The sequence below is a fragment of the Myotis lucifugus genome, unplaced genomic scaffold (genome assembly GCF_000147115.1).
Source record: "Myotis lucifugus unplaced genomic scaffold, Myoluc2.0 scaffold_100, whole genome shotgun sequence".
NCBI lineage: Eukaryota > Metazoa > Chordata > Mammalia > Chiroptera > Vespertilionidae > Myotis > Myotis lucifugus.
The window spans coordinates 1,347,075-1,360,608 of NW_005871148.1; the positions used below are offsets into that span (position 1 = coordinate 1,347,075).

The window sequence follows — 13,534 nt, forward strand, 5'->3', positions numbered from 1 at the left end:
ATGCTGTTAATAATATCCTGAAGGAGGAGAAGGGTTCTGGGGACAGGCAGGCTTTCGCTTTCAGTATTATTTGCATTTTCTTTCCCCTCCCCAAATTTTTATTGGAGCCAAACTGACAACATATGCTGGGGAGCAAGATCTCAAATGTTCCCTTATTTGCATTTTCTAACCAAGGTCACCTATTGCCTTAATTGTATTTTTTAATGTCAGTAGGGGATTCTCTGGGTCATAGGATTATAGACCATTTTTATTTTTTCTTCCACTTAACTGTTTTAATACCCTAAAAAACAGATGTCAAGTTCACCAGGTGATTCTGATATGAAGTCAGATTCAGGAACCACTGAGGCCCTGGGTACCTCCAGGTCACACAAGTATGAACCTGACAACCCTCAAAAGATGAACTGAAAGGGCAACGAAGGGCATGGGTGACAGGAGAGGACTCCTGGGATGGGTTCTAGGGTACAGGAGGCAGGCTTCAAGGCACTAAAGCAGAAGGCCAGTTCTGAAGCTTCCCCCCACTAGAGGATAGAGTAAGGGGCAGACAGGTTAAGCCTCCCAGCTAGACACTAGCGACTGTCCTTTCAGAACACAGGGTATGAGAGTTTTAGGAAGGGGGATGAGACACACACACACCAGCAGAAAGAAGAAAAAAACTAAACTGTGACACAGGCTTACAGACAACCAAGAAGACACAGAACAGAACAAAAACAGATCCGTGTCATATCCTCAGCACTTGGGGTCAAGAATCCAGAGTCCTTGTTAGAGAGTTATCAACCTGATGCCTTTAGGCTGCTCTCCAGATGTTTGGCTAAAAAAACCAGTGGGCTAAGAAGACCCTATGAATGTGGGGGTTTCTAGACTGGGGACTTTTAACTTGCATAGTATGAAAGAAGAGGATGCCAGATTTAAAAGCATCAAGATTGATACATCAGAAGCACACCTTAAAAACATTAAGACTAGCAGAAAGAGAGCCCATAGAAAGAATGTAAATACATGGATAGTTTGTATTTTAAGGGTTTTTAATATTTTTTTTTCTTATAGGAAAAGAGAAAGTTCCTACTTGATAATAATTTAAGTAGCAATATTAAAATATCTTCTTATTCAAAATATCAGCCCTCTTAGACTAGTTCTAGAAGGATGATCATAGTTTTCAAAGTTTAAAGTGATCAGAGACATCTAATGAAGGAAATGGTTATCCATCTAAATATTTCATTTTCTTTTAAAGGAGTACAATGCTACTAGAACACAACAGTACATGAGTGATCACTACTGGTGACCCTTAAAAATCCTATAGATTCATTACTTAGAATAGATTGTACTAGTTTAATATTAGGGCATTGTAAGATTTTGGTTAAGTGATGTTTTTAAGGACAGATATTGAAATACTTAACATTCAAATTGCTGATACTGAATTATAAGCTAGTATTGGAAGAAGGAAAGATCAAAACAGAGATGACTCTGGTTATTACCCCAGATGTGCAAGACACACAAGACACACGGCAGAGCGGAGTTCTCACTGGAACAGCTGAGGACGTGAGGGTAGACATGTATAAGCTTCCAATGGAAGGAGACTAAGTCACAGCTAAAATGGGCCAAATGTCCAAGCATCTTCGGAAGCAGACCTTTAAGTGTCGGGAAATCAAGAATCACAGAGATGCTCTTGCTCCGGGCTGAAAAATCACCCAATACATGGTCACAAAATACAGACATGAAAGTGGATGGGTCCAAGAGCGCCATCTTGGATTAAGATGATTGGGACCCGGAGAGGGTACAACAGCCACTCTGCTTCCATAACCATGACTGTACTTACATATCTGAATAGAAACTTAGTAGACCAAGGGGAAAGATGATATCAGAATCTACTCATAAGAGGTGGAACTCTTTTCTGTCGTCTCAATGAGTAACAAGAGCACACATGTCCCACGCTCTCAATATAGTTAACAAGAATTCTGCTGCACTGTTTGCCACCTCTTTACACAAAATGTGATGGTTTGTTGGTTTAAATTCACTCACTGTTGCAGCCGCTGCTGCCTCTAGTCCCTGTTGGCTCGGGGTTGGGCTGACTGGGGCCTCCACAGGTTGCCCTTCCTGATAGTGAAGGGAAGAAAAGAGGAAGGGAGAAGAAAACAAAAGAGGGAGGGAGTGAAGGGGGAGACGAATGCAGGGGACATGGAAGGGTGAAGATGGTCAGAAAAGGGAGAAGGAGGGTCTTGTAACTCAGCTGCTCTCCAACAGGAATAATAATCTAACAGCCATATGAGAGTCATGCAAAAAGATCTTTTGGATTTTACCACAGTGTAATAAGTAAGCATTACTGCATAGCTAGAAGTTAGAAGTGAACATTTGGCAACTTAAGCATGTGTGTGTGTGTGTGTGTGTGTGTGTGTAGAATTCACATGCACACATACATTAAGTAAACACAAGTATGTATGCTGCTTTTTAAAAAGAAAAAACAACATGCTTCAAGCCAAATCTTTCCCCCGGATGTTTTGGTTGGTGAGAGCATCACGGTCTTATTTCAAAGGAAAATGTCTCGGTGTCAGCCCTGTGGTTGCCCAGGCAAACCACATGAGGGTTCACACGGCTGCAGCTCTCGCTGCCTGTTGTGTCTGATGCTGCATCTAGACAGGCCCAGACCTGGATTTTGCTGAGCACAGCATGAGCAAACATGACCAGGAAAGGTAAACACTGATGACTATTCTCTATACCCGAGCTACTCAAAGCTGAATCCAGATGTCCAGGCAACAAAAACACTTTTTGATTTCAGCAGGTCCAGTGCTCATGCTGGGATATGACACAAATGCACTTTAAGAGTATATAGACTTATGCACAATTCATTAGATCCAATGAGGAATTGTCTTGATCTTAAAAAAATATATAGTAACTTTCAGCAACAGATATATACCCACCAAATGCTTCCTCCTCAAATACTGATGGCGAAGGACCAGCGGTTTAAACAGTAGCATCCATGGTACACACAGCAATGCGACCACAACTAGGAAACACTGAACTCCTTTCTGCAAAGAAGGACAAGGCACATCACATTAATCAAACATGCAGTTTCCAATTCCAGCACAAATTACCCCCCAAACAGTACTTTCTTACTGACTTGTGAATAATGCTATCCAGATTCTCAAAATAATTAGCAGATGTGGCAAAGCCCAGGAATTGTCCCATAGGACGAGAGTTATTATTCTACCCTTTCTGATACAAAAATTACAGTAGACCCTCCCAAGTAAGGAGGACAGGCTAAATTTAGATCTAAATGCATGAATTGAAAACCAAATCCTACAGAAAGGGATTTAAGTTTTTTTTAGGGTAACAGAAACATCTAACTTCCTGACCTAGGATAACCACCTAAGACAGTCCACTTCTGGGCTGACGCACCTGCCCAGAATATAGCATTGAATTATGAATGTCCTCGTAGTTAAAGACGAACATGTTTATGAAATGGATCAGAAGGCTTGGTGCTTTCTCAGATGTAAAAGCGTCATAAGCCGTCCACTTGTAAAAAATAAGGATAACCAAGTAGCCAAACAAAGAGGTCATGAAGATTATTTCAGGAATAAACCCAAAGTAGATATTCAGGGGCTTCTTGAAATAGCTAAAAAGGAAGAGAGAAAAAAAAACACGTGAGAAGTGAACAGACCCAGGGCCACCCCTACACCAAGAGGAGCCCTCACTAAATTTTCTCCTATGGCTCCCTCAATTCTGTCTTTATTACTTTAAGAAGCAAGAGCCAGAAGCACCGGAGGCAACAGAGACAAACAGGATTAACGCTGACTTCCAAACTTTTGGACCTTGAACAGTTCCAGTACCATCCTCTCCATTCTCCCATGAGAGAGAGATTGGAAAATCTAGTACATTCCAAGACACAGTTCAAAATTTCATGCGAGTTACACATCAAGGAAAAAAATAATTCACTCATTTTGATGAAAATTACACAAGGTTCTCTCAAAGATCTTCACTGCAACTGTAAATTTTTAAGACACTAATACTAAGTAAGCCCCATTTCTTAAAAGCACTTTTTAAACACAGAACAGGGTTCTGAGTTTCTAATCCCTCCCCCCAGATGCCATGAATTTCTTAGGCAAAAGCATTACCTAAACTATGCACATTCTTATGACAGAAACAGAGCGACTCACATATGGTTGAAAAGGCTCAGACCGACTCCAAACATCATGTGGATGATACCAAGGATAACGGACATCTTCATCTTAAAGGAGTTGAGGAAGGTCAGTTTATTAGTAGCAATGTTCCAAATCTGTCACAACCCAAGGAAACAAAAGGGTATTACAAAGAGTGCTCAAATGGAAAAACAGTCACCTATTTAAAAAATAGGGTTGTTTTTTAATTGTGGAAAATTCTAAACACATTCTTAAGTAGAGAGAATAGTATAACAGACAACTCCCACATGGACATCACCTATTTTCAACAATTATTATTCACCTATGCACTCTTGGTCAATCTGACTCCATCATACCCTCAACCCACTCCCCACCTCCATATTATTCTGAAGCAAAATCCAGGTACCATATAATTTTACTGTAAATATTTCAGTGCAGATCTCTAAAAAGGATTCATTTTAAGAACATCACCACAATATTATTGTCACACCCTAAAACAGTAACAATGATTCCTTAATATCATGAAATATATAGTCAACATTCAAACTTCCCTGGATTGTGTCCAAATGCTTTTTAATAACTCATTTATTCAAAGTAAGGTCCAGACAGGCCTATACACTGTGACTGTTGATATAGCTTTAAAGTCTCAATCTGTAGGTTTTCCCTCCAGCTCTCATTTTTTATTCCTTACAAAATATTTGTTGAAGAAATTGGGTCAGTTACCCAGTTATGTGTAGATGTTTCCACAATCTTGTGTTTTACTGATCATGTCCCTGTGGTGCTGTCGATCCATCTACTTTTTTTTTTTTAAAGAAGCTTTATTTGTTTATTTTTAAATATATTTTTATGATTTCAGAGAAGAAGGGAGAGGGAGAGAGAGAGGAACCATCAATGATGAGAGAGAATTATTGATCAGCCTGCACTCCCCCTACTGGGGATCGAGCCCGCAACCCAGGCATGTGCCCTTGACTGGAATCGAACCGGGCCCATTTAGTCCCCAGGCGGACACTCTATCCACGGAGCCAAACTGGCTAGGGCAGTCCATCTACTTTTTAAATATTAATTGCCTTAAGCGTTATCCCCTAAGACCTGGATGCCTGTAATACTTTCCTGACAGTTCTGCTGCCAGATAACATGGCCATCAGATAACATTTCCTAAGTTGTGACTCTGACGCAGTCATTTCCCTGAGCCAAAACCTCCCCCTGAATCCCCACCATCATCTCTAGGCTAAAGTGCAAAACCTGTAGCCTGACAAGCAGGATCTTCTACCATCCAGCCTCTGAACTGGCCTCTTCGTGAGGCTGATTCTCAGTGACCTCTAACCTGAAAAGTTGTGACTCGTTCTCTCTCCAGCCCAATCTCACCTGAAATTCAGCTCTACGACTCCAACTGCCTGACTGACATTTTCCTGAGTGTCCCCCACAGTCACTTCAAACCCAGTATCTACCCCGTAAGTATCCAATGGAATATCTACAAAAAAACCTTTGTAACTACAGAAACTATATAAATGTGAAGAAATATTATTAGACTCTAAACTACTTGAGGGCAGGAATTATGTCTTAAAGTTCTGTGTTTCCCTCAGAAGGCACTATGCCTTGCAGACAATAGGGATTCATAGACATTTGTTAAATGCATATGTAACATGCTATTAAACTTCTCCAAGCCTGTTTCCTTATCTGTATAATAGAGATAGCATCATCCTTAAATTAAGGATAAATCAGATATGCTGAGGGCTCAGGACATATTTCTGGCCCATAGTAAGCATTTCAGTAACATTAACTTCTCTAATAATTAAAATAATCAACTCTGTATCTCCCCACTTTTTTTTTTTTTGCAAACACTTCTCCTCACCTATAACAATCTGAAGTATTTTTAAAGGCAGATTATTTCCCATTTTATTTTATTATTATTATTAATCCTCACCCGAGGATATTTTTCCATTGACTTTTTAAAAAAATGTGTGTGTGTGTATATGTATATATATATAATATTTATTGATTATATATATATATTTTTTTAAAAAATATATTTTATTGATATTTTTACAGAGAGGAAGGGAGAGGGATAGAGAGTTAGAAACATCGATGGGAGAGAAATATCGATCAGCTGCCTCCTGCACACCTCCTACTGGGGATGTGCCTGCAACCAAGGTACATGCCCTTGACTGGAATTGAACCTGGGACCTTTCAGTCTGCAGGCTGATGCTCTATCCACTGAGCCAAACCAGTTAGGGCGATTATATATATATATATATTGATTTAAATATGTCTTTGTTGATTTCAGAGAGGAAGGGAGAGGGAGAGAGAGATAGAAACATCAATGATGAGAGAGAATCATGGATCGGCTGCCTCCAGCACCCCCCACCCCACTAGGGATCAAGCCCGCAACCCGGGCATGTGCCCTTGACAGGAATTGAACCTGGGACCCTTCAGTCTGCAGGCTGACGCTCTATCTACTGAGACAAACCAGCCAGGGCTCCATTGATTTTTAGGGAGAGTAGAAGAGAGAGGGAAAGGCAGAGAGAAACATGGATGTAAGAGAAACCCATCGATTGGTTGCCTCCTGCAGAAGCCCTGACCAGGGTCTGGGTGGGGGAGGAGCCTGCAACCAAGGTATGTGCCCTTTACTGGAATTGAACCCTTTGGTCTGCAGGTCAATGCTCTAGCCACTGAGCCAAACAAGCTAGGAACAATTTATTTCCCATTTTAATAAGAAACCTTAATCTCTCTGGGCCATAATGTTTCCCACCTGAAATTTTATAATCGTTACTGTCTAACACTTATTCTTCAGTTCCTCTACCCCCTTTCTTAGGCACACAAAACAAAAGATTTAATCACACTTATTTGTCTAAGTATTTGAAAAAAAATAATTAAATTCTGGGATAAGTTCTTATAGTATGTAAAGATAAGAATATAAGTTGAAACCCAGAGGGAAGAGCTATTTCTGTTCTGTGAAAAAGACAAACAAATTAAGTTAAATAAATTAAACTGGGAAGAAGTCTTGAAAATCAATCTTCCCAGAGTAAATATTACTAACCACTCTGAAATTAGCAATGCAGGAAAAATTATTTTGGCTTCCCAAGGCACTTGGGTCTTTTATGGCTTTGAAGTACACTGAACAGATAAACCAAGGATTTCCAAAAATATATATGTCAACTAAAAACCAAATAACTATTTATCTTCACTTTATTCTCTCACTTTAGGGTCACAATTTAACATTTTAGTGTTAGACATATAGGAGAGAAGTGCTCTTACTGGATCGATGCCAAAAGGGTATGGTCCACCAAAAACTCCAGGGACAGCTGGGTCCAACTGGAGCACAGGGTTCCCCCGAAGCGTTTCCTCCCTAAATTAGGAGAAAAGTTGTATTTATTTTTTTATCAACAGAAACTGACCCCAAAAGAAACTACTCTAGCTATCTCATCTCTTCAATAAAAAGAATAGGGACGAGCATCTAAGATGAGAAGGGATCAGAGATAACAACAACAAACTTAAACACATACACACAACCAAGTCGGGAATTTGGAGAATCTGCTTTTAATCTATAAAAATAATCAATATGCCTATTTTAGCCTCAGCTCCTTGAGACTGCTGAGCAAACCACAAAGTTTGTGGAGGATAAATAAGAGGAGACGCTGCATTCTTCTGAAACAGAGACATCGCCAACCAGCTCCTAAAGAAGTGTTAGTTTACCACTTGTCTGGAAAATCAGAGGTGAATATGAAAGGAATAAGCTTTGACTTTTAGCTTCTTTTGCAACTTACGTCCAATTAGACATGAACATTGGCCGTACGCTCCAGGATGATCCAAAGATATTGAGAGACTTGGAAAAGCAATCGTTGTAGATGAGGCCAGTGTAGATGGAGAATACACCCATCAACAGAATAATGTACCGTCCGCTGAACACAGTGCTAAACATCTGGGAACCAGAAGAAAGAAGTCAATGAAATGTACTTGCTGTAGCTCATGTTAGGACAATGTTGTTTAGAAAACACTATACCCTTCCCTTCATACCACTTAACCCCATCCTGGGTCAGAGAGCTTGAAGTAAAGATCAAAATACAATGCAAATAAGAAATTCACTTTCACAGCATGTGGTCTCTTTAAGTGTTAAAATTAATATAACTTCTCTATAAATTCATGACAGAAGACTTCCAGATCATAATTTTCATAATGAATGCTTGAGGAATTATAAAATTTCAGTCTACTGCAAGATGTAACTTAAACATTACCTCATTCTCATTCTTCTGGGAGAGGATCCGGCTCTCCCTTAACACCATCCATACAGCAAACAGGGTCATCAAAATGCCATGGCCAAAGTCCCCAAACATCACAGCAAATAGGAAAGGGAAAGTGATGATGGTATATGGAGCTATAAAGAAACCAAAGGATGTCAGATGGGTACCAGACTTACTGGGATGATCACTTTGTAAGGTGTATAAATGTCTAATCACTATGTTGTGCACCTGAAACTAATATAGTGATGTATGTCAACTGTAATAAAAAATTAATTAATTAAAAAAAAGGGGGGGGAGAGAATGGGCGATATCTATAATACTATCAACAATAAAAAATATCCTATATAATAAAAGCCTAATATGCTAAGTGTCCGGTCATCCGTTCAACCAATCAAAGCATAATATGCTAATGATATGCTAAGGCAGCTCAACCGCTCACTATGACATGCACTGACCACTAGGGGGCAGACAGTTAGTTGATGGTTGACCAGTTGCTATGCTGTGCACTGACCACCAGGGGGCAGATGCTCAACTCAGGAGTTGCCCCCTGGTGGTCCAGTGCGCTCCCATGGGGGAAGCGCTGCTCAGCCAGAAGCCAGGCTCATGGCTGGTGAGTGCAGTGGTGGTGGCAGTGCTAAGGATGTCTGAATGACAGCTTAGGCCTGCTCCCCTAAGCTGTCAGTCGGACATCCCCGAGGGCTCCCGGACTGCGAGAGGGCCTAGGCCAGGTTGAGGGACACCCCCTCTCCCCTGCAGTGCATGAATTTTGTGCACTGGGCCTCTAGTATTAAAATAAAGCAAAGGGGCAGAATGGGGACATCTGTAATAGTGTCAACAATAAAAATAAAGTAAAACATTTTTTAATTAAAAAAAAAAGGAGGAAAAAGACAAAGCAATTCCTCTCTGTATGCTAAGGTCAGTATAAGGTGACTTTGCACTCCCAGAGAAAATCTTCCCTGGCACTGTGCACCTCACAAAGTAGCTCTGATAACATCTGAGCTACAGCTAGAGTTTTAAACAAAGAACACAGGAAGTGAAAGCTTTGCCTCTAGCACTGGCAACAATGTGGTTTGTTCTCTAATTCCTTTTTCCTAGTCCCCGGGACACTGATCCTGGAGCAGGCAGCTTTCTTCTCTGTGCAGCAACCATTTCCCAGCTGAATAAAGCTACTGGGTAAGCAGGAGAAAGCCCAGCACCCGGGGCAAAGCAGGTCCGGAAGAAGGCTCCCGCTGAAAATGAATTCTGACTCTTGACTTAATAATTAACTCTCCAAACAGAGGAGAAATCTGCTTTGTGCCCAACATGGTCAATAATTGCTATATTTTCTCTAACCTGGAAAAGGGAAGCCATTTTAAAATGTCAGATATCTTGGGGAAAAAACTTTTGCTTAAAGCAGTTCCTACAAATGGTGTGCTAGAGAAAGCCAGGTGTTTTATATCTGTAAAACATATACACAGAAAAATCCAATCCACAGAGCTCATGCCTATAAAACCACCTCTTTTTTAATATGTAAGATTTTTCTCCCTTTGATGGGAACTTGAATGAGGTAATTTCTATAATTCTTTCAAATTTTAATAATAAAAATTATGAAAATTTTACACAGTCAAATTTTGCTTCATAATCAACGAAGTTCTCCAAATAACCTGTTCTGTAAAAAACAGAGAACAGGAGTTAAATGGGCACCTCTTCACAGGAGTTACACTCGTGCTGAGGTCTTGACATCTTTCGTTTTAAGCCAGTTGTTAACAGCATTTAAAGTGAGGCATTAAAAGATAAAACAAACAGCCGGGCCGGCGTGGCTCTGTGGTTGAGCATAGACCTATGAACCAGGAAGTCATGGTTCGATTCCTGGTCAGGGCACATGCCCATGAGTTGTGGGCTTGATCCCCAGTGTGAGGTGTGCAGGAGGCAGCCAATCGATGATTCTCTCTCATCACTGATGTTTCTCTCTCTCTCTCCCCATCTCTGAAATAAAAATATATATATGACAAGCAAAAAATAAAACCTCTGGAGGGAAACGATGCAAGCTTTTTTTTACCTGGATTTATCTCTCGGTAAGTTCCAATTCCATAAGCATCTACTATGTTCTGAAAGCCATATGTGAACTTGTTCGTTTTGTTATAGGTTGGGGGAGTCTGGTTTGTCTGCATCCTGTTCAAAATGGAGGGCACGGTGGACCCACTGTGCTCCTGGCAAACATTAAGCACATATATCAAATTAGGTCATGCTCCTAAATGTGATGATCTTACACAGGCATGCATATTATCAAAACCCATCCACCTGTATGCATACAATATGTGTCTTTTATTTTATGTAAATTGTATCTCAATCTTCCCCAGTCTTTGGGGAAACTGAAACTAGGTATAAAATTTACAATGAAAGATTTAAATTAAGTCTTGGGAAGAAAATCCTTACTGTAAAAAAACGTTTAATTCTAAAATATGTAACCAAAGTAACCACAGAACCTCTTTCTCTGGAGACATCCTCACCTGCCTTCCTAGGACTATCATTGTTCTCTCCTCTGTCTATGGAGGAAGCAACGTACATTCTCTGACTTTCCTCCCTCACCACCTGCTCTAAACTCCCGAATCCTTGCAGTCTAGCTGAGCACACTTATTCAAAGTGGCTGCTGGTCACCAGATCCAAAGGTCTTTTCTCCCATATGCAAGCCCCTGCCTCTTTCTGGGTGAAAACCTTGATTCCACAGGAGTCCCCTCCTGCTCACTAACCACGCTTTTTATGTCTTTGCTGGCTTTTCCTCTGATTATCCCCTAACAGTGCAGGGCCCCGAAGGTCCTGTCTTTAGCTTCCTTACTTTCCTTCTTTGAGGTCTCACTCCCTTCCACTCTCATGAATCCACCTTTCATTGTGCCTTTTCTATCAAGAACCTGTCCTGTTACCTGCTGACCAGCCTCTCGATGTGATTGAAACTGAACTTACCATTTCCCCCTAAGTTTCTCTTGCTGAACTTTTACTTCCATTAATGGAACCATTATCCGACCAGGCACCCAGCTTTGATGCCTCAGAAACATTTATGTTTATTTCTTCTTGTACTGCTCCCACACGTTGCTAAAAACCAAGTTTACCTAATTGATTCTTCCTTCAGAATGTCTCACAAATTCATCATTATTTTCTTTTCCTATTGTCAGTTCTTACCTCAGGGGCCCTTACAGTTTACTACTCTGTGTTTAACATAACTTCCTAATTGACCCCCACCTATAGACTCTCTACTCCCCAATCCAACCAAGATACTATCAATAGGTTACTCCTTTAAAACTGCTTTGGTCATGTCCTTTCACTGCTAAATAACTTCTATAGCCTCTCCATTCCTTTTGAAATAGAATTTAAAAAGTAATCTGGTATTTTAAAACCTTTCTCAATTAGGTTCTACCTAATCAAGTTCACATCCTAGTATTTCAGTTTGCCCACTATAATCCCGTTTTTGCCCAACCATGAATGTCGTACTGTACTTCCTGCCTTTGTCCATATTTTCTTCTCATCATTGTAAATCGACATCTCGCCCATTCTTCAAAGCCCCAGTGCCACCTTCTTGAAGCTTTTGTTCAATCATCTTAGTTGCATATACCACTCTGAGTACAGACTGTCTTCTGTACAGTCTGACTGTATGTTTGCCTGTCAGCCTCTCCAAGGGAATTGTAAGGTAGTTGAGGGCTTATTTTTTACTAGTACATCTCTAACTAGATCAGCGCTTTGAACAGAGCAGTACTTCTAACTACTAAGTGAGTCTGCCAAGGTCATACTATAGGTTATACTAATGGACCGAGAATGTGGATTAGGAAATTGACATTGTGGTCATGAGCTACCCTGAAGAATCATGAATACATGATTAAGTTATTTAACCTTTTTTTAAAAAAGTACAATTTCCACATTTGGAAAAAAAGGACACATATGCAAAATGCATTGTCAGGAACCAGATGTGTATATTGAAGAACTCTGAAAGTAAAAATGCCATAAAAATGTGGATAGTTAATGTTACTGTTGATGGGAACCTCTTTTCTTAGCTATAGGCTGCACTGCTTGCTGTGGGGGACTCACCGTGCCCCTTCTGAGTGCAAACTGGATGGAGTCAAGTTCAGTGACAGGGCACCAGACCTCTGCAATCAGACACTTCTGGGTCACGTCTATGTTGCACATGTTCAGAGTGTGGTAGATGGCCTTCATCTTCCGCACTTTGATGAACCAGACACGGATGTTCTTAGCAGCTGCCTGCAGAACCCTCTGGCGGTGATCCTCCGTTTGATTCAAAACCTTTGAGAGAGAAAGGAACATGGGAGGGATCCTTCTAACACCAGTCTTAAGTCTCAGGATATGAATGGCAAAAGGCACAACTTTCTGAGAAGGGTTGCTGGGAATCTGTTTTGTTTTTTTTCTTCCTTTGACTAGAATGACTTTTTTTTAGGGGTCAAATTACAAGAAATTAGAGTTCTAGTTACTAACATTTGTTTTTATTTAGCTCCAAGCTCAAAAGAAGCCTGATAAAATGGTTTCTACCTTTACACTATACCTTTAATCTTACCACCAAATCTATGGCACAACAATTCATTGGCTTTTACTTGGCCCATTAAAGAATGGTGACTTTCCAGGGGGAGCCTGTAACTCAGACTCAAAGAAGTCAGCATCACAGGTCCAGATGTTGACAAAGCAACAAATCCACACTGAAGAAGAGCAAGCTGCAGAATCCCCTGAACGTAAGCCAGCAGCAGGGAACGATGGGAAAGAGGCACTGCTGAACACCACTGTCTGCCTATGCCAAGGGAGACCCCATAACCGGAGACAGGAGACACTGGGGTCAGGAGGATCCAGAACCTTTAGAGGAAGTTAGCCTGCCACATACCACTGTCATCACGGGGCAGATAAGGCTTTATGTTCCTGTCAGGCTGGAGGAGTGGGGTGGGGGTGGGGGGATGTTTCAGTGCTGACCTCTGGAAACCAGGACAGAGTTCCTCAGAGGAATCACATTGCCAAGGCGACAGTGTGAGAATGGGGCAGGGGCACTTTACAGTCACTGCCGTATTTACCAGCAAACATTTAAGATTTTAATAGCAGAAAAGAGGCTAAGCCAAAATTGGACAAGCAACCCGCCACTAACATTTCTGCATGAAAATCTATCTTAAATCTCTACATTATTTTGAAGAGGAAAAAGCTATA

At 40.8% G+C, this 13,534-nt stretch overlaps 1 protein-coding gene across 4 annotated transcripts in view; it reads right to left on the reverse strand.

Moving 5' to 3' along the window:
* Positions 1 to 13,534, reverse strand: part of ATP6V0A1 (ATPase H+ transporting V0 subunit a1) — a 52,346-nt gene that overhangs the window by 14,215 nt on the left and 24,597 nt on the right. For all 4 annotated transcript variants that reach the window (XM_014458840.2, XM_006092363.3, XM_023756906.1 and 1 more), the window contains exons 10-17: positions 12,422 to 12,634; positions 10,404 to 10,554; positions 8,360 to 8,499; positions 7,892 to 8,046; positions 7,383 to 7,473; positions 4,146 to 4,264; positions 3,388 to 3,604; positions 2,910 to 3,017 (exon numbers count right to left, since the gene is read on the reverse strand). In XM_014458840.2, the coding sequence (XP_014314326.1) occupies positions 2,910 to 3,017; positions 3,388 to 3,604; positions 4,146 to 4,264; positions 7,383 to 7,473; positions 7,892 to 8,046; positions 8,360 to 8,499; positions 10,404 to 10,554; positions 12,422 to 12,634 (1,194 nt within the window). The remainder of the gene's footprint in view (positions 1 to 2,909; positions 3,018 to 3,387; positions 3,605 to 4,145; positions 4,265 to 7,382; positions 7,474 to 7,891; positions 8,047 to 8,359; positions 8,500 to 10,403; positions 10,555 to 12,421; positions 12,635 to 13,534) is intronic.